At 50.3% G+C, this 21387-nt stretch overlaps 1 protein-coding gene across 1 annotated transcript; it reads left to right on the top strand.

Moving 5' to 3' along the window:
* The first annotated feature begins 1652 nt into the window (after positions 1 to 1652).
* Positions 1653 to 19655, top strand: LOC144487886 (protease-associated domain-containing protein 1-like). The gene is made up of 5 exons (XM_078205935.1): positions 1653 to 1767; positions 7139 to 7239; positions 14965 to 15074; positions 18441 to 18608; positions 19407 to 19655. The coding sequence occupies exons 1-5, from the start codon at positions 1692 to 1694 to the stop codon at positions 19525 to 19527; spliced, it is 576 nt and encodes a 191-aa protein (XP_078062061.1). The 5' UTR covers positions 1653 to 1691; the 3' UTR covers positions 19528 to 19655.
* Positions 19656 to 21387: the final 1732 nt, after the last annotated feature.

Genomic DNA, 21387 nt, shown 5'->3' with positions numbered 1-21387 from the left:
CAGTGACTCAAGCCGGGAATCGACCCCAGGTCCCTGGAGCTGTGAAGCAGCAGTGCTAACCACTGTGCTACCGTGCCGCCAGTGACATGATTTGATGGTGATGTTGTTAGGGTGTTGCAGAGGCTGCTGTTTTACTTTTAGTTTGTCCTCTGTAGAGACAAGAACTTCTAGAATAAATCCGTTGTTGTCAGTTTGAATTTATGTGTGAAAATCACGTTCTTCACTTTTTAATTAGAACGCAAAACCCCAAACAGAGTTAGAACATTATACGGTATATTCCAACAAAAGAAAATTGACAAGAATTACAATTACAAAATTACAATGACAAAATTTACGTTAATCCACCATGTATGGTTAACTAAAATTGAAAGATAATATCAAACTTAAGGAGAAAAGCATATAATTGTGCTAGGGTGGGTGACAGGTCAGAAGAATGGACTGAATATAAAGAATAGCAAAGAATGATGAAAGGATTAAAAAGGTGGGAAAAATTAGAGTACCAGGAAAGGCTAGTTAGAAATCTAAACACAGGTAGTAAGACAGTATGGTTTCTATAGATATTTAAATAAGAAAAGAGTTAACAAAGTGATCATCGGTCCTAAAGGAAGTGCGTCTGGGGAATTAATAATGGAAGATAAGGAGACGGCAATGAATTGAACAGTTATTTTAGAATCATAGAATCCTGCAGTGCAGAAAGAGGCCATTCGGCCCATCGAGTCTGCACCAACCACAATCCCACCCAGGCCTTATCCCCATATCCCAACATATTTACCCACTAATCCCTCTAACCTATGCATCCCGGGACACTAAGGGGCAATTTAGAATGGCCAATCAACCTAACCCGCACATCTTTGGACTGTGGGAGGAAACTGGAGCACCCGGAGGAAACCCAAGCAGACACGAGGAGAATGTGCAAACTCCACACAGACAGTGACCCAAGCCGGGAATCGAACCCAGGTCCCTGAAGCTGTGAAGCAACTGTGGGCTTCCGTTTTGCATTGGGCTTCACAATACAGGAGACAAATAAAATCCCAGAAAAAACTGTAAGCTGGAAATGGAAGGGAGGAACTCAGGAAAAGTAGTCAGTGAAGTATTTGTCCGCGCTGTGGGCTGATAACGTTTCCAGGTCATGATGGACTTGATTTGATTTATTATTGTCACATGTATTAGCATACAGTGAAAAGTATTGTTTCTTGCGCGCTATACAGACAAAGCATACCGTTCATAGAGAAGGAAAGGAGAGGGTGCAGAATGTAGTGTTATGTCATAGCTAGGGTGGAGATAGGACCCTGAAAGCTGCTGTCGCCAGTGGAGGGGCGGGTGCTTCTCCAGTGACTGACAGTCAGCGCAACCAATTGAAACTCCCCCAGTGTGATTGACGTTTTTATTAACCAGTCAGAGCAGAGGATTCTGCAATGCAGCCAATCACAATGCAGGGCGGTGCATGTCACTGGGCGGTAACCGGTTCTCGGGCTCTGATTGGTAGTTACCTTCACCAATAGGGAACCGGCTTTCCTCGGGTTGTCCAATGAGGAGGAGAAGGGCGGGGCTTGCGCGTGAAGCTCGCGATGGACAGGGGCCTTAGCCAATGGGGAGCGGGTATGTGTGGGGGCGGCGCAGCCAATGGGGAGCGGGACGGGGTGTGGGGGCGGGCTCTCTGTCCCCGGGGTGACAGCGGCGGCGGAGGGAGGATGCGGCCGCTGATGTCCGCCTGCTTTCCAGCTCTCCTCCTCCTGCTGCTGCTGCAGCGCACTCTGCTCAGTGCAGGTGAGTGGATGCAGAGCTCTGTGCCCAGGGGCAAGGCCGGGGATGGAGCCCATTGCTGCTGCTGCTTCTCTCCCTCTGACAGCTGCTCCCGGTCTCCCAGAGCAGCTTCACCCCAGAGCAGGCAGCAACTCACCCCAACCTGCCAACTCACCCTGAGCCCGAGCATTCAAATCCCACTGCCGAGGGGGCGCCGCACTGCCGAGGGGGCGCCGCACTGCCGAGGGGGCGCCGCACTGCCGAGGGGGCGCCGCACTGCCGAGGGGGCGCCGCACTGCCGAGGGGGCGCCGCACTGCCGAGGGGGCGCCGCACTGCCGAGGGGGCGCCGCACTGCCGAGGGGGCGCCGCACTGCCGAGGGGGCGCCGCACTGCCGAGGGGGCGCCGCACTGCCGAGGGGGCGCCGCACTGCCGAGGGGGCGCCGCACTGCCGAGGGGGCGCCGCACTGCCGAGGGGGCGCCGCACTGCCGTGGGCGCCGCACTGCCGAGGGGGCGCCGCACTGCCGAGGGGGCGCCGCACTGCCGAGGGGGCGCCGCACTGCCGAGGGGGCGCCGCACTGCCGGGGGCGCCGCACTGCCGAGGGGGCGCCGCACTGCCGGGGGCGCCGCACTGCCGGGGGCGCCGCACTGCCGGGGGCGCCGCACTGCCGGGGGCGCCGCACTGCCGGGGGTGCCGCACTGCCAGCGGTGCCGAGGGGGTGCTGCATTGCTGGGGGTACCGAGAGGGTGCCACACTGCTGGCGGTGCCGAGGGGGTGCCGCACTGCCGGCGGTGCCGAGGGGGTGCCGCACTGCCAGCGGTGCCGAGGGGATGCTGCATTGCTGGGGGTACCGAGAGGGTGCCACACTGCTGGCGGTGCCGAGGGGGTGCCGCACTGCCGGCGGTGCCGAGGGGGTGCCGCACTGCCGGCGGTGCCGAGGGGGTGCCGCACTGCCGGCGGTGCCGCACTGCCGGCGGTGCCGAGGGGGTGCTGCATTGCTGGGGGTACCGAGAGGGTGCCACACTGATGGCGGTGCCGAGGGGGTGCCGCACTGCCGGCGGTGCCGAGGGGGTGCTGCATTGCTGGGGGTACCGAGAGGGTGCCACACTGCTGGCGGTGCCGAGGGGGTGCCGCACTGCCGGCGGTGCCGAGGAGGTGCCGCACTGCTGGCAGTGCCAAGGGGGTGCCACACTGCCGGCGGTGCTGAGAGGGTGCCGCACTGCCGGCGGCGCCGAGGAGGTGCCACACTGCCGGCGGTGCCGAGAGGGTGCCACACTGCCGGCGGTGCCGAGGGGTTGCCGCACTGCTGGCGGCGCCGAGGGGTTGCCGCACTGCCGGCAGTGCCGAGGAGGTGCCGCACTGCCGGCGGTGCCGAGAGGGTGCCGCACTGCCGGCGGCGCCGAGGGGTTGCCGCACTGCCGGCGGTGCCGAGGAGGTGCCACACTGCCGGCGGTGCCGAGAGGGTGCCGCACTGCCGGCGGTGCCGAGGGGTTGCCACACTGCCGGTGGTGCCGAGGAGGTGCTGCCCTGCCGGTGGTGCCGAGGGGTTGCCGCACTGCCGGCGGTGCCGAGGGGGTGCCGCACTGCCGGCGGTGCCGAGGGGGTGCCGCACTGCCGGCGGTGCCGAGGGGTTGCCGCACTGCCGGCGGTGCCGAGGGGGTGCCGCACTGCCGGCGGTGCCGAGGGGGTGCCGCACTGCCGGCGGTGCCGAGGAGGTGCCGCACTGTCAGCGATGCTGTCCGTCTCCTCGCATTGCATATTGGTGGCACAGTGGCGCAGTGGTTAGCATTGCTGCCTCACAGTGCCAGGGACCCAAGTTCTATTCCCAGCTTGGGTCACTGGTTGTGTGGAGTCTGCACATTCTCCCTGTGTCTGTATGAGTTTCCTCCGGATGCTCCGGTTTCCTCCCACAGTCTGAAAGACGTGCCGGTTAGGTGCATTTAGCCATGCTAAATGTGTGGATTTACAGGGATAGGGCCTGGGTAAGAGGCTGTGTTGGAGAGTTGGTGCAGACTCAATGGGCCTTCTGCACTGTAGGGATTATGATTCTGTGATTCCAGATCACTATTTTGTGCACACACTCAATTGGCTGAATGAACTCCTGAGCTATAATCATTCTATGATGCCTGCTGACTGGGGTGTCGTAACGTTGAAACTGGGAGCGAGAGTAGGCTATTCAGCCCTCTGACCCCACTCCACCATTCAGTATGATCATAGCTGATTTTCTATCTCATTACACCATACTGCTGCGCTCTCCTCATACCTCTTGACCCCTTGTCTAAGATTAACAAGCATAAAGTGATTGCCTTATTCAAACACAAAAGATCTTGAGGAGATGCTGAGAGTGTGGATGCTGAGAGGATGTTTGCTCTTGTGAAAGAGACCAGAACCAGGGGACACAGTTTAAAGAGGGAAATGAGAATTCATTTTTCTCTCAAAGAACAAAGAACAGTACAGCACAGGAAACAGGCCCTTCGGCCCTCCAAGCCTATGCCGCTCCTTGGTCCAACTAGACCAATCGTTTGTATCCCTCCATTCCCAGGCTGCTCATGTGACTATCCAGATAAGTCTTAAACGATGTCAGCGTGCCTGCCTCCACCACCCTACTTGGCAGCGCATTCCAGGCCCCCACCACCCTCTGTGTAAAAAACGTCCCTCTGATATCTGAGTTATACTTCGCCCCTCTCACCTTGAGCCCGTGACCTCTCGTGATCGTCACCTCCGACCTGGGAATAAGCTTCCCACTGTTCACCCTATCTATACCCTTCATAATCTTGTACACCTCTATTAGATCTCCCCTCATTCTCCGTCTTTCCAAGGAGAACAACCCCAGTCTACCCAATCTCTCCTCATAGCTAAGACCCTCCATACCAGGCAACATCCTGGTAAACCATCTCTGCACTCTCTCTAACGCCTCCACGTCCTTCTGGTAGTGCGGCGACCAGAACTGGACGCAGTACTCCAAATGTGGCCTAACCAGCATTCTATACAGCTGCATCATCAGACTCCAGCTTTTATACTCTATACCCTGTCCTATAAAGGCAAGCATACCATATGTCTTCTTCACCACCTTCTCCACCTGTGTTGCCACCTTCAAGGATTTGTGGACTTGCACACCTAGGTCCCTCTGTGTTTCTATACTCCTGATGACTCTGCCATTTATTGTATAACTCCTCCCTACATTATTTCTTCCAAAATGCATCACTTCGTATTTATCCGGATTAAACTCCATCTGCCACCTCTCCGCCCAATTTTCCAGCCTATCTATATCCTGCTGCATTGCCCGACAATGCTCTTCGCTATCCGCAATTCCAGCCATCTTCGTGTCATCCGCAAACTTGCTGATTACACCAGTTACACCTTCTTCCAAATCATTTATATATGTCACAAATAGCAGAGGGCCCCAGTACAGAGCCCTGTGGAACACCACTGGTCATGATGTGGAGATGCCGGCGTTGGACTGGGGTAAGCACAGTAAGAAGTTTCACAACACCAGGTTAAAGTCCAACAGGTTTATTTGGTAGCAAATACCATAAGCTTTCGGAGCAATGCTCCTTCGTCAGATGGAGTGGTCTCTGTGAATGCTCTGTGAATAGCAGAGGCCCCAGTACAGAGCCCTGTGAACTGGTCACAGACCTCCAGCTGGAAAAAGACCCTTCGACCACTACCCTCTGTCTCCTATGGCCAAGCCAGTTCTCCACCCATCTAGCCACTTCTCCTTGTATGCCATGAGCCTTAACCTTCTTAACCAACCTGCCATGTGGGACTTTGTCAAATGCCTTACTGAAATCCATATAGACGACATCCACGGCCCTTCCTTCATCAACCGTTTTTGTCACTTCCTCAAAAAACTCCACCACATTTGTAAGGCACGACCTCCCTCTTACAAAACCATGCTGCCTGTCACTAATGAGATTGTTCCGTTCTAAATGCCCCTAGTCTGAGCATTGGAGGCTGGGTCATTGAATTTATTGACTTCAATTTAGTGAATTCGACAACATGTCTCAAAAATCATACATTTGCTAAGTGCAGAAGGAGGCCAGTTCTGCAGACGAGCATTATGACTTAGTGCCATTTCCCAGCCTTTTCCCCGTACCCTTGCACATTGTTTCTGCTCAACAACCATCTAATGCCCCCTCGAATGCCTCGATTGAACCTGCCTCCCCCACACTTCCAGCCAGCGCATCCCAGACCCCAACCACTCGCTGTGTGAAGAAGTTTTTTCTCACATCACGTTCGTTTTTGCAAATCACTTTAAATCTGCGCCCTGTCATTCTTAATCCTTTTCCGAGTGGGAACAGTTTACTCCTCGTGATTTTGAACATCTCTATCAAATCTCCTCTTAGCCTTCCTCTCTCCAAGGAGAACAGTCCCAACCTCTCCAATCTCTCCTCATAACTGAAGTTTCTCATCCCTCGAACAATTCTTGTAATCCTCTTCTGCACTTTCTCCAATGCATTCACATCCTTCCGATAGTGTGACAGCCAGAACTGAACACGATATTCCAGTTGAGGTCGAGCTCGTGTTTTGTATAAGTTCAGCATAATCTCCTTGCTCTTGTACTCTATGCTCCTGTTAATAAAAACCTGGAATACTTCCTGCTTTATTAACTGCTCTCTCCACATGTCCTGCCACTCCAGTGATCAATGCACATGTACACCCAGGTCCCTCTGCTCCTGCAGCCCTTGACAACTTGTACCCCTAATTTTATATTACCTGTCCATGCTCTTCCTACCAAGATGCACCATCTCACACTTCTCTGCATTGGCCATGCTAAATTGTCCCCCAGTGTACCCGAACAGGCGCCGGAGCGTGGCAACACGGGGATTTTCACAGTAACTTCATTGCAGTGTTAATGTAAGCCTACTTGTGGCCCTAATAAATAAACCAAACAGAACTTCATCTGTCACCTACCTACGCACCGCACCAATTGTCTATGTTGTTTTGAAGTTCTACACAGTTTATAATACTTCATATCATATCATCCACAAACTTTCAAATTGCCCCCTGCACACCAAGATCGAGATCATTAATAAATCAGGAAAAGCAAGGCTCCCAATACCGACCCCTGGGAAACTCCACCTTCCCATGCCCAAAAAATATCCACTGGCCATTACTCTCTGGGTCCTATTATTCATGATGTGGAGATGCCGGCGTTGGCGACATCTCCACACCATGACTACCATCGACACCGCAAACTGCCGGCTCCAAGTGGAGAGGATCTCCAAGAAGATCGCGCATATCCTATTATTCAGCCAAACTTGTGTCCATGTTGCTACTTTCCTTTTTATTCCCATTTCTCCCTTTTCAACAATACTCAATTAATCAATAGGTTGTGGTGATTGGTGCCTTTCTCCTGTGTTTAATGTGTATCTTTTTAAATCTTTCTAACAGGTCTGGGGGTTAACGAATATTTATATTTCCAAGTTCTGAGCCCTGGAGACATACGCTACATCTTTCAGACTAACCTGGCCAAGGACTTTGGTGGTATTTTTGTAAGTATCAGCTAGTTTTCAATGATGCTGCGGTTCTCCAGTCCCTTTCAACGTAGCAAAGAGTACAGGTCACATGAACAAAAAAGTAAAAGTTTATTTATTGGTGACAAGTCAGCTTCCATTAACACTGCAATGAAGTTACTGTGAAAATCCCCTAGTCGCCACACTCCGGCGCCTGTTCGGGTAACACTGAGGGAGAATGTAGCACGGCCAATGTACCTAACCAGCACGTCTTTCGGACTGTGGGAGGAAACCGGAGCACCCGGAGGAAACCCACGCAGACACGGGGAGAACGTGCAGACTCCGCAAAGACAGTGACCCAAGCCTGGGAATCGAACCTGGGTCCCTGGCGCTGTGAGGCAGCAGCGCTAGCCACTGTGCTGCCCAGATGTTGAACGATGTTGATATTCTCATTTCTTGGCTGAAAATGCTGGAAAATCTCAGCAGGTGTGACAACATCTGTGGGGAGAGAATAGAGCCAACATTTTGAGTCAGAGCCTGGCACCATCAGAACAGATGCGGTGGAGGCGAAGGAACTGAGAGAATGGGGATGGAGTCCTTACAGGATGTGGGGTGTGAAGAGCTGTAGTTAAGGTAATTGTGGAGTTGTTGGGCTTGTAATGGATTCTAGTGGACAGCTTATCACCAGAAATGAAGACAGAGAGATCAAGGAAGGGAAGAGAAGTGTCAGAGATGGAGCATGTGAAGGTGATAGAAGGGTGGAGATTGGAAGCAAAATTGCTAAATTTTTCCAGGTCCAGATGAGACATGAAGCAGCACAGAAATAGTCGTCAATATACAAATAAAGGAGTTGTGGGAGGGGCTGGAGTAGGACTGGAACAGGAAATGCTCCTCCAAACCCATAAAGAGACAGGCAGAACTGGGACCCATGCGGGTGCCCATAGCCACACCTTTTATTTGGAGCAAGTGAGACAAGTTAAAGGAGAACTTGCTGAGTGAGAGAAGCGGTTCAGCCAGATGGAGGAGAGCGGTGGTAGATGGGGATTGTTCAGACCTCTGTTGGGGGGAGGGGAGCTAGAAGAGTTGACTAGGATCAAGGAACTAATTGATGGGGTGGAGGATGCAGGGGTAAGGGGAATTACAAAATTAATGGTAGAGGAGAGGGTGCAAGTGAATGAAGGCGGTAATTTAGATAAGGGAGTAGAGGGAGAGGGTGTTCGCGACTCATCAAAGCGGGTCCAGATAAAAGCTGGAATAAGGACACTTTGCCTGAATGCACGAAGCATTCGGAACAAGGTAAATGAGTTGATGGTGCAAATCAGCACGAGTGGGTACGATCTAGTGGCCATTACAGAAACGTGGCTGAAAGGTGACCAGGACTGGGAGATGAATATCCAGGGGTATCAGGCGTTTAGGAAGAATAGACAGGAAGGAAAAGGTGGTGGGGTTGCGCTATTAATAAGAGATAATATCAGGGTAGTACTGAGGGATGACATAGGCTCTGAGGAACAAAACGTGGAATCATTATGGGTAGAGATGAGGAATAGTAGAGGGAGAAAGACACTAGTAGGTGTGGTATATAGGCCCCCAAATAATAATGTTGAGGTAGGGAGGGCTATAAACAAGCAGATAAGGGATGCGTGTAAAAACGGAATGGCAATAATCATGGGGGACTTCAACATGCACATTGACTGGCAGACTCAAGTCGGTAAGGGTGGAATGGAGGAAGAGTTCTTAGAATGCTGTCGGGATAGTTTCCTTGAACAGCATGTTACGGAACCGACGAGGGAACGAGCTATTTTGGATCTGGTATTGTGTAACGAGGTAGGTAGAATTAAGGATCTTATTGTGAAGGACCCTCTTGGGTCTAGTGACCACAATATGGTCGAATTTCTGATTCAGATGGAAGAGGAGAAAGTTTGGTCCCAAACCAGTGTCCTCTGTTTGAACAGAGGGAAATATGATAGGATGAGGGATGAATTGGCTAAGGTAGACTGGGAGAGCAGGCTGGCAGGTAGGATAGCTGAGGAACAGTGGAGGATTTTTAAGGAGATCCTTTTCAGTTCTCAGCAAAAATATATTCCAGCAAAAAACAAGGATTGTAAGAAAAGGGAGAACCAGCCGTGGATAACGAAGGAAATAAAGGAGAGTATTAAAATAAAAACAGCTGCGTACAGAGTGGCCAAAAATAGTGGAGAAACAAGTGATTGGGAAAAATTTAAGAAACAACAAAGAGAGACTAAGAAAGCGATAAAGAAAGGAAGGATAGACTATGAAGCTAGGCTAGCAATTAATATAAAAAATGATAGTAAAAGTTTTTATAAATATATAAAAAGGAATAGAGTGGCTAGAGTGAATGTTGGACCCTTGGAGGACGAGAGGGGGGAGTTAATAGTGGGAAATGAGGATATGGCTGAGTCTTTAAATAAGTTTTTTGTGTCGGTCTTCACGGTGGAGGACACAAATAGTTTGCCAAATATTAACGATAGAGGGTTGGCAGCAGGAGAAATACTTAATACAATTAATGTTACCAGAGAGGCAGTGCTGGGTAGACTAATGGGACTGAAGGTGGATAAGTCCCCGGGTCCGGATGGAATGCATCCCAGGGTATTGAAAGAAATGTCAGAGGTAATAGTGGATGCGTTAGTGATTATTTATCAAAACTCGTTGCATTCTGGGGTAGTGCCGGTTGATTGGAAAACGGCTAATGTTACGCCGCTGTTTAAAAAAGGAAGGAGACAAAAGGCGGGTAACTATAGGCCGGTCAGCTTAACGTCTGTAGTAGGGAAAATGCTGGAATCCATTATTAAAGAGGAGATAGCAGGGCATCTGGATAGAAATGGTTCGATCAATCAGACGCAGCATGGATTCATGAGGGGAAAGTCGTGCTTGACGAACATGTTGGATTTTTATGAAGATGTGACTAGGGCGGTTGATGGAGGAGAACCGGTGGATGCGGTGTTTTTGGATTTCCAAAAGGCGTTTGATAAGGTGCCCCATAAAAGGCTGCTGAAGAAGATTAGGGCACACGGAGTTGGGGGTAGTGTGTTAAAGTGGATTGGGGACTGGCTATCCGACAGGAAGCAAAGAGTCGGAATAAATGGGTGTTTTTCCGGTTGGAGGAAGGTAACTAGTGGCGTGCCGCAGGGATCGGTACTCGGGCCGCAACTATTTACCATTTATATAGATGATCTGGAGGAGGGGACGGAGTGTAGGGTAACGAAGTTTGCAGACGACACAAAGATAAGTGGAAAAGTGAATCGTGTGGAGGACGGAGAAGATCTGCAGAGAGATTTGGACAGGCTGAGTGAGTGGGCGAGGATATGGCAAATGGAGTATAACGTTGATAAATGCGAGGTTATACACTTTGGAGGAAATAATAACAAATGGGATTACTATCTCAATGGAAACAAATTAAAACATGCTACCGTGCAAAGGGACCTGGGGGTCCTTGTGCATGAGACGCAAAAGCCCAGTCTGCAGGTACAACAGGTGATCAAGAAGGCAAATGGGATGTTGGCCTATATTGCGAAGGGGATAGAATATAAAAGCAGGGATGTCTTGATGCACCTGTACAGGGCATTGGTGAGGCCGCAGCTGGAATACTGTGTGCAGTATTGGTCCCCTTATATGAGGAAGGATATATTGGCATTGGAGGGAGTGCAGAGAAGGTTCACCAGGTTGATACCGGAGATGAGGGGTTTGGATTATGAGGAGAGGCTGAGGAGATTGGGTTTGTACTCGTTGGAGTTTAGAAGGATGAGGGGGGATCTTATGGAGACTTATAAGATAATGCGGGGGCTGGATAGGGTGGAGGCGGAGAGATTCTTTCCACTTAGTAAGGAAGTTAAAACTAGAGGACACAGCCTCAAAATAAAGGGGGGTCGGTTTAAGACAGAGTTGAGGAGGAACTTCTTCTCCCAGAGGGTGGTGAATCTCTGGAATTCTCTGCCCACTGAGGTGGTGGAGGCTACCTCGCTGAATATGTTTAAAGCGCGGATGGATGGATTCCTGATCGGTAAGGGAATTAAGGGTTATGGGGATCAGGCGGGTAAGTGGTACTGATCCACGTCAGATCAGCCATGATCTTATTGAATGGCGGGGCAGGCTCGAGGGGCTAGATGGCCTACTCCTGCTCCTATTTCTTATGTTCTTATGTTCTTATGTTCAAGAAAGAAGCGAAGAGCTTTGAGGCCATCCTGGTGGGGAATAGAGGTGTAGAGGGATTGGACATCCATGGTGAGGAGGAGGCGGTTTGGGCTGGGGAACTGGAAGTTGTTGATATGGCGCAAGGCATCAGAGGATTCGCGGATGTAGGTGGGAAGGGACTGGACAAGAGGAGAGAGAATGGAGTCAAGGTAGGAGGAAATGAGTTCAGTGGGACAGGAACAGGCTAACACGTTGAGCCTACCGGGGCAGTCCTGTTTGACGAAGGGTCATCTAGACTCAAAACGTTGGCTCTATTCTCTCCCCACAGATGCTGTCAGACCGGCTTTCCAGCATTTTCTGTTTTTGTTTCAGATTCCAGCATCCGCAGTATTTTGCTTTTTTTCTCATTTCTTGAGTCTGTTACAGAAGGAGGGAAACCGTTTCCGTTGATGCAGTGACTTCCAAACCCTCAGGATGTCTCCAAGCACTTTACAGCCAATGGAATACTTTTGCAGTGTAGTCACTGTTGTAACGTAGGCAATGTGGCCGCCAATTTGTATAAAGCAAGATCCCACAAATAGCAAGCAATAGAAACATAGAAACTAGAAGCAGGAGGAGGCCATTCGGCCCTTCGAGCCTGCTTCACCATTCATTATGATCATGGCTGATCATCAAATTCAATATCCTGATCCCCCACCCCCCTTCCATCCATATCCGCTGATCCCTTTAGCTCCAAGAGCAAGTCTATAGAAACATAGAAATTAAGTAGGCCAATCGGCCCTTCGATAGGATACTGACCAGATCGTTTTGTGATATTGGGGAGATGTCCGCTGCACTTCAAATAGAGGTTGTGAGATCATTTACACTGGGGTGGCTCAATGGTTAGCACTGCTGCCTCACAGCACCAGGGACCCGGGTTCCATTCTCGGCTTGGGTCACTGTCTGTGTGGAGTCTGCACGTTCTTCCTGTGTCTGCGTGGGTTTCCTCCGGGCGCTCCAGTTTCCTCCCACAGTCTGAAAGACGTGCTGGTTAGGGTGCATTGGCCATGCTAAATTCTCCCTCGGTGTAACCCGAACAGGCGCTGGAGTGTGGCGACTGGGGGATTTTCACAGTAACTTCATTGCAGTGTTGACGTAAGCCTAATTGTGACACTAATAAATAAACTTAAACCTACCCGACATGACAGATGGTCTGATTTGATAGACAGCGCTTCTGACAGTGCAGTACTCCTTCAGTACTGCAGCTAAGCCTCGATTATATGCTTGAGTGACTGGAGTGGGACTGCACATAAACCTGACCGAGATCCCTGTAGCACTGCTTTAGGGAGTGTTGGGAACAGTGAGCCAGGGTGAGCTTTGTTTCTCGAGGAGCGAGGGGACAGGATGTGTTGTCATGCCCCTAACCTAGGTGGCGGGTGACTGAGAGAATGGGGACCTTGAGGTGGCTTGACCCAGGCCTCTTCCAGGCACAGCAGCCCATCAGGCGCCCGGACGGGGTGGAGAAGGTAACTAGATGTTCCTGCAGTTTTCTGCCAATGTCCTGGAGGTGGGGCCATTGCTTAAAATTTTAAATATTTATTATTGTTACATATTCAAGGAGAAAGTTGATAGATTTTGGGCACTAAGGGAATCAAAGTTAGACCAAGAAATTGGGGTGGTGGTAGAAGATCAGTCATGATCATTGTGTGTTTAAGTTTTAAATTTATTTATTAGTCACAAGTAGGTTTGCATTAACACCGCAATGAAGTTACTGTGAAAATCCCCCAGTCGTCACACTCCGGCGCCTGTTCGGGTAACACTGAGGGAGAATTTAGCATAGCCAATGCACCCTAACCAGCACATCTTTCGGACCCGGGTCGGTGGTGACGTTCACGAGGGGTCATAGGTTCAAGGTGAAGGGGGGGAGGTTTAACACAGATATCAGAAGGACATATTTTACACAGAGGGTCGTGGGGGCCTGGAATGTGTTGCCGGGCAAGGTGGTGGAGGCGGACACACTGGGAACGTTTAAGACTTATCTAGACAGCTATATGAACGGAGTGGGAATGGAGGGATACAAAAGAGTGGTCTAGTTTGGACCAGGGAGCAGCGCGGGCTAATTGTTCTTTGTTTCTCGTTTCAAGGCTTCATTCTATGATCATCTTGCTGGTGCCAGTACAGAGCGAGACTGCGGATAGTTGGGAACCTGTCTCGGGGGCAGGGAATTCAGATGGTGTTCGTAAAGCAGAAGTGGAAATGAATAGGGTTGGGAAGCATTTTCTGATCAGGGCCAGTGTGATCTCCTGGACTCGTTTCGATCGCCACAGGGGGTCGGAGAGGAATTTCCCAGATTTTCTTTTCCCCATATTGGCCCTGGGGTTTTCACTCTGGGTTTTCGCCTCTCCCTGGAGATCACATGGTCTGGAATGGGGGGGGGTGGGGGTGAGTTAATAGGTTGTGATGAACAAAACATCGTAGCTGTGAGGGACAGCTCGGTGGATAGGATATTAGGATGTAGATAGGCTGGAAAATTGGGCGGGGATCCTGGATTCAGGATTCAATCCTGGACCGGGGAGCGGCGCGGGCTTGGAGGGCTGAAGGGCCTGTTCCTGTGCTGTATTGTTCTTTGTTCTTTGAAACTGGAGCACCCGGAGGAAACCCACGCAGACACGGGTAGAATGTGCAGACTCCGCACAGACAGTGACCCAAGCCGGGAATCGAACCCGGGTTCCCAGTGCTGTGAGGCAGCAGTGCTAACCACTGTGCCACCGTGCCACCCCATTACTCAGTGGGTATCTGCCGGATGCTAAGATGGAATGTCCCCTCTTCCTGAGCTGATAGGAGATATTACCAGTGGCCATTCAGCCCATCGAACCTGCTCTGTGTTCGAATGCCTCTCCTTTGAGTGCAAAGAAGGTTCACCAGGATGTTGGCTATGAGGAGAGGTCGAATAAATTAGGATTGTTTTCACTGGAAAGACAGAGGCTGAGTGGAAACCTAATAGAGGTCTACAAAGTTATGAGAGGCATAGACAGGGTGGATAGTCAGAGGCTTTTTCCCAGGGTGGAAGAGTCAATTACTAGACGAGGTAAGGTTGGCAGATTTCCTTCCCTAAAGAAGCATTATTTTTGCAAATAGGCTTACATTTACACTGCAATGAAGTTACTGTGAAAATCCCCTAGCCGCCACACTCCAGTGTCTGTTCGGGTACACTGAGGGAGAATTTAGCATGGCCAATGCACCTAACCAGCACGTCTTTTGGACTGTGGGAGGAAACCGGAGCACCTGGAGGAAACCCACACAGACACGGGGAGAACGTGCAGACTCCGCACAGACAGTTACTCAAGCCGGGAATCGAACCCGGGTCCCATTCGCAGTGAGGCAGCAGTGCTAACCACTGTGCCATCATGCTGTCCCTGATCTGGTGTTCGTGCCTAGCCTGGCCTGGCTCCAGACCCCCAGGTTGACTTTTAGCTGCCCTCTGAAATAGTCCAGCAAAATACTCAGCCGTACTGCACTGTCATGGAAAGGTTGGGCAATTAGGGATGGGCAAATGCTGGCATTCCGGTGGTGCCCACATCCCACGAGAGACTGAGAAAAATGTTTGGAATATTGACTTTACATTTCTCTATGCAGCACACCAGGTATGAACAGATCTATCTGGTTCCCGCTGACCCACCTCACGCCTGCAACGACTTAAACAATGGAGCTTTCATTCAGGATCAGATTGCCTTGGTGGAACGAGGGTAAGTTTTAGCAGCTCAAAGAACAAAGAACAATACAGCACAGGAACAGGCCCTTCGGCCCTCCAAGCCCGCGCCGCTCCCTGGTCCCAACTAGACCATTCTTTTGTATCCCTCCATTCCCACTCCGTTCATGTGGCTATCTAGATAAGTCTTAAACGTTCCCAGTGTGTCTGCCTCCACCACCTTGCCCGGCAACACATTCCAGGCCCCCACCACCCTCTGTGTAAAATACGTCCTTCTTATATCTGTGTTAAACCTCCCCCCCCTTCACCTTGAACCTATGACCCCTCGTGAACGTCACCACTGACCTGGGAAAAAGCTTCCCACCGTTCACCCTATCTATGCCTTTCATAATGTTATACACCTCTATTAGGTCACCCCTCATCCTCCGTCTTTCCAGTGAGAACAACCCCAGTTTACCCAATCTCTCCTCAGAACTAAGCCCTTCGATACCAGGCAACATCCTGGTAAACCTCCTCTGCACTCTCTCTAAAGCCTCCACGTCCTTCTGGTAGTGTGGTGACCAGAACTGGACACAGTATTCCAAATGCGGCCGAACCAACGTTCTATACATCTGCAACATCAGACCCCAACTTTTATAATCTATGCCCCGTCCTATAAAGGCAAGCATGCCATATGCCTTCTTCACTACCATTATTCACTTCAGCTCAGTCAACACTGGTCCAGAGTAAAGACCTACATTTCACACACCTTTCAGAAACTCAATTTTCAAAATACTTTACAACCAATTAAGTACTTTTGAAGTATCGTCGCTCTTAGAAACATGGGATTGTATGTTGCCCCCCCTGCTGCTAGGGTTAAGGATGTCTCCGAGTGGTTGCAGGGTGTTCTGAAGAGGAAGGGTGAACAGCCAGTTGTCGTGGTACACATCGATACCAATGACAGGCGAAATAAGGGATGAGGGTCCTAAAAGCAGAATAGAGGGATCTAGGAAGCAATTTGAAAAGTAGGACCTCAAAGCTAGCATTGCTACCAATGCCACATGCTAGTCAGAGTAGAAACAGCGCAATGTATAGGATGAATATGTGGCTGAAAGGGTGGGGAGAGGAGGAGGGTTTCAGATTCTTAGCGCATTGGAATCAGTTCTGGGGGAGGTGGGATCTAAATGCCAAATTTTTGACAACTCATTCAATCTAGCAATGTCCCTTTGCAACTTCCAGCTCCTTAATATAATTTGCTGCTTATTCAATGAGTAAAGGAAGAATCTGGAGCCAGTCTTAACATAGGTTTAATTCTCAAAACCCAAGGGACAAACTCCCTTTTCCTCACGCCCCCCCACCCCCTCCTCAGCTTTTCATTACATTCAGAAATGTAGTGAAAAGCTGAGGACTTAGTATAGCTCCTTCGGAGACACCTGCCAATTAGCCCTGCTCTCTGTCTTCCACCTCCCAACCAACTCCCTACGGGTGTAACACAGGAAGTACGGCAGCCAAGTTGTACACAGTAAGATCCCACGAACATCAATGAGATCTCATGGTGTTCTGGTCAACATTGCTCCCTTAACTAGGGCGGCACGGTGGCGCAGTGATTAGCACTGCTGCCTCACAGCACCAGGGTCCCAGGTTCAATTCCAGCCTCGGGTCACTGTCTGTGTGGAGTCTGCACGTTCTCCCCGTGTCTGTGTGGGTTTCATCCCACAGTCCAAAGATGTGCGGGTTAGGTTGATTGGCTATGCTAAATTGACCCTAGTGTCAGGGTGATTAGCAATGTAAATGAGTGGGGTTTTAGGAATAGGGCCTGGGTGGGATTGTGGTTGGTACAGACTCGATGGGCCAAATGGCCTCTTTCTGTACTGTAGGAATTCTATGAATAACCAAACAAGCTAACTGCCTTCTTGTTTCCTTGCTTTTAATGTGATCTTGCTGTGCACGGATCAGCTGTTATGTTCCATTCTGGAAAAGAAAGGCATTGGCTGTGAAGGACTTTAAAATGTCTTGATGTAGTGAGGAAAAACTTCCAATTTTTTTGTTATTTATTTACTCCTCACCTGTTGTCCCTGGAATCCAAATGGTCACTTTGAACAAATGGATCGGTCCAGGTTCAGATCATTTAATGGTCTTGTTCTGTTGATTGGATAGAATCATACAGTGCAGAAGAGGCCCTTCGGCCCATCGAGTTTGTACCAACACGCGATAAACACCTGTCCTCCCACCTAATCCCATCTACCAGCACTTGGCCCATAGCCTTGAATCTTCTGACGTGCCATTTGCTCATCCAGGTACTTTTTAAATGATGTGACGCATCCCGCCTCCACCACCCTCCCAGGCAGCGCATTCCAGACCCTCACCACCCTCTGGGTAAAAGGTTTTCCTCAAATCCCCCCTAAACCTCCTGCCCCTCACCTTGAACCTATGTCCCCTCGTGACTGATCCTTCAACTAAGGGGAACAGCTGCTCCTTATCCACTCTGTCCATGTCCCTCATAATCTTGAACACCTCGATCAGGTCGCCCCTCAGTCTTCTCTGCTCCAACGAAAACAACATAGCCTATCCAACCTCTCTTCATAACTTAAATGCTCCGTCCCAGGCAGCTTCCTGGTGAATCTCCTCTGCACCTCCAGTGCGATCACATCCTTAGTTTTAGAATCCCTCAGTATTCAGGATAATAATCCTCAGCCTGGTTTTTGAAAGATTTTGCTTTTCCTGTGCCTTTCTCAGCACCTTAGAACAAAGAACAGGACAGCACAGGAACAGGCCCTTTGACCCTCCAAGCCTGCGCCAATCATGATGCCCTAACTAAACTAAAACTGTATGCACTTACAGAGTCCGTATCCATTCATTCTCAGTCTCCATGTATTCGATTCGTTGTCCCTTAAATGCCGCTATTGTACCTGCTCCCACCACCTCCTGGGCAGCCTGTTCCAGACATTGCTGCTTTGACTCCACTAGCTCCCCTTTGGGGCTGAGTGAGTTAATGCATGGCGTAATATTGAGGTACTGAGCAGTGAGGGAAAGTCAGAACCCCAGTCATTGAGGAGTCATTCCTGCTGAGGGATGCTTGTGTCGATATTGGGACAGGCTCAGTTGTGATGGTCGAAGGGCCAACTCGCACATGAGAACTCAGTCCCCTTGCCTGAGGCTCTGAGAAGTCAAAGGCCTCATGAAAATTGTGCTCACAGTGAGAGTGTGTGTGTGTGAGAGTGTGTGTGTGTGAGAGTGTGTGTGTGTGAGAGTGTGTGTGTGTGAGAGTGTGTGTGTGTGAGAGTGTGTGTGTGTGAGTGAGTGTGTGAGAGAGTGAGTGTGTGAGAGAGTGAGTGTGTGAGAGAGTGAGTGTGAGAAAGAGCCCTTCACCAGAGGAGGGGAATGCATTGGAAATCACTAAAATATGTTTGTCTGTCCCACACAGGGCCTGCTCGTTCCTGTCCAAAGCGCGGGTTATTCAGGAACATGGTGGCAGGGCAGTGATAATCTCGGACAACATGTACGATAATGACAGCTCCTATATCGAGATGGTGCAGGATGGAACGTCCAGAGACAGTGACATCCCAGCACTGTTCCTCCTCGGGAAGGATGGGTGAGTTTGAGTGTGGCTGGCAGTGAGAGTCACATCATCTACATTGGGGCTAACACCTCCATTAACCTCTGGAAAAGAACATCTAGTGGAACTGGATGAGTAAAGCAGAAAGTGTCGAGCCGAGCAGGGAAGCTTTATAAAGCTCTAGCTTAGACCACAACTCAAGAATTGCACCCTCTTCCTTCTCACCATACTTTAGAATCCAGTCTGCACCGGCCACAATCTCACCCGGCCACAATCTCACCCAGCCCCAATCCCCGTAGCCCCACGTATTTACCCTGCTAGTCCCCCTGACATTAAGGGGCAATTTAGCATGGCCAATCAACCTAACCCACACACCTTTGGAGTGTGGGAGGAAACCGGGGAACCCGGAGGAAACCCAAGCAGACACGGGGAGAACGTGCAAACTCCACACAGTCACCCAAGCCCTTAGTGTCAGAGGGACTAGCTAGGGTAAATGCATGGGGTTATGGGGATAGAACCTGGATGGGATTGTGGTTGGTGCAGACTAGATGGGCTGAATGGCCTCCTTCTGCACTGTAGGATTCTATGAGACTAGTTGTGGTGTTCTTTCAAAGAGCTGACACGGGTATGATGGGCTGAATGGCCTCCTTTTCTGTCTTAATTAGCACTTAGTCCTAATGAGTTTTTGTTGATGAAATGTTGATCAGGTCACAGTTAGAGCACTGGCTGCGGTTTTGGATGTCCCGATATGGAAAGGGCCTCTCGCACGCTATTGCAAGCCCAGTTTTTGCAGTGTGACTGGACACTGACGCTGTTTTCTTTCCCCACTGTCAGGTACATGATCAGGCGATCGCTGGAGTTGCATGGCCTGCCATGGGCTGTGATCTCGATACCGGTGAATGTGAGTGGGGTCCCGACGTTTCAGCTCAAACAGCCGCCATGGACCCTCTGGTGAACACAGAGACCCTCCGGTCTCCGCCTGCCCGTTTGCACTAGTTTTCCAATAGATCCTCTCCCAATCGAATGAAGAATTTGTGATGTTTGTGGTTTCACACTTTATTTAATAAAGAAATCTGCTGTCCACTTTCACGTCCTCGCCAGCTTCCTTTCTCACTCGGTAGGTGTTGATTCCTGTGAGCGACGCGGGCTTGAGAGTACAGTCACTCTCCAGGTAAGGACATTAGTGAACCAGATGGGTTGATGATAATTGTCATGATCATCATTATCGAGACTAACTTTATATTCCACATTTATTAATTGAATTTAAATTGGTCCAAGTCAACTCGGTCTGTGTGTGTGTGTCTCGGAGTGGGGTGGGTTGGGTGGGGGGTGGGGGGCGGCAAGTGGGAGGTAACGCTCTTTGGAGTAAAAAAGCCACCTCCTTTCGGGAAGGAAATTGCTTCTCCTACAAGGCCGAGCCTGATAGGCGGCTCCCAGACCACACCAGCATGGCCAGCCGAGCAAACCACTCTGTTTTATAAAACTGTGGCGCTTCAAGAAGGCAGCTCTTCACCTACTCCAGGGCAACTAGGGATGGACAATATACTTGACATTCAATGGTATTACCAGACCATATAACATAGGAGCAGAAGTAGGCCATTGAGCCTGCTCCACCATACAATGGGATATGATCATTGTCAATTAGATCATTAGGATTGTATATTGGAGAATGATGCTAGGGAGCACTGAGGATTTAAAATGGAGCTTTATTTCCAAGTGTGTGTTCTCTAACATGGCTGCTGCTTCTCTGCCTGTTTCCCGCACTTGGCATTGGGATGTCATTGCGGTAAATACAGCGGAGCTCAGTAAGCTGATAAGAATGAATACAAATACATAACCACCATCACTGACTCCCCCACTAAAAAATCCTGGGGGTCACTATTGACCAGGAACTGAACTGGACTAGCCAAATACTGTGGCTACAAAAGCAGGTCAGAGGCAAGTATCTCACTTCCTGACTCCCCGAAGCCTGTCAGGAGTGTGATGGAAACATTCCACTTACGCGGATGAATGCAGGACAAAGCAGCACACTTGATAGCTACCCCTTCCACAAACATCCAGTCCCTCCACCACTAAGGCACAGTGGCAGCCGTGTGTACCATCTACAAGGTGCACTGCAGGAACTCATAAGAACTAAGAACAAAGAACAATACAGCACAGGAACAGGCCCTTCGGCCCTCCAAGCCCGCACCGCTCCCCGGTCCAGGATTGAATCCTGAATCCAGGATCCCCGCCCAATTTTCCAGCCTATCTACATACCAATATCCTATCCACCGAGCTGTCCCTCACAGCTACGATGCTTTGTTCATTACAACCTATTAACTCACCCCCACCCCCCCATTCCAGACCATGTGATCTCCAGGGAGAGGCGAAAACCCAGAGTGAAAAACCCCAGGGCCAATATGGGGAAAAAAAAAATCTGGGAAATTCCTCTCCGACCCCCTGAGGCGATCGAAACGAGTCCAGGAGATCACAATGGCCCTGATCGGAAAATGCTTCCCAATCCTAGTCATTTCCACTTCCACGAACACCATATGAATTCCCTGCCCCCGAGACAGGTTCCCAACTATCCGCAGTCTCGCTCTGTACTGGCACCAGCAAGATGATCATAGAATGAAACTAGGAGCAGGAGTTGGCCTTTTGGCCCCTTGAGCCTGCTCTGCCACTCAATAAGATCATGGCTGATCTTTCTGTGGACTCAGCTCCACTTACCCACCCGCTCATCCCCTTAATGGTAGCCTCAACTACTTCATTGGTCAGGGAATTCCACAGATTCACAACCCTTTGTGTGAAGAAGTTCCTCCTCATCTCAGTC

Source organism: Mustelus asterias, unplaced genomic scaffold (genome assembly GCF_964213995.1).
Source record: "Mustelus asterias unplaced genomic scaffold, sMusAst1.hap1.1 HAP1_SCAFFOLD_1097, whole genome shotgun sequence".
NCBI lineage: Eukaryota > Metazoa > Chordata > Chondrichthyes > Carcharhiniformes > Triakidae > Mustelus > Mustelus asterias.
This window is presented reverse-complemented; position numbering and strand designations above follow the sequence as displayed.

What these genes read in the sequence shown, in the direction of transcription:
- LOC144487886 (XM_078205935.1), top strand. Translation starts at nt 1,692, where the DNA reads ATGCGGCCGCTGATGTCCGCCTGCTTTCCAGCTCTCCTCCTCCTGCTG. An exon ending in GCGCACTCTGCTCAGTGCAG is followed by an intron (nt 1,768 to 7,138) that starts GTGAGTGGATGC and finishes TCTTTCTAACAG; the next exon opens with GTCTGGGGGTTAACGAATAT. An exon ending in AGGACTTTGGTGGTATTTTT is followed by an intron (nt 7,240 to 14,964) that starts GTAAGTATCAGC and finishes TTCTCTATGCAG; the next exon opens with CACACCAGGTATGAACAGAT.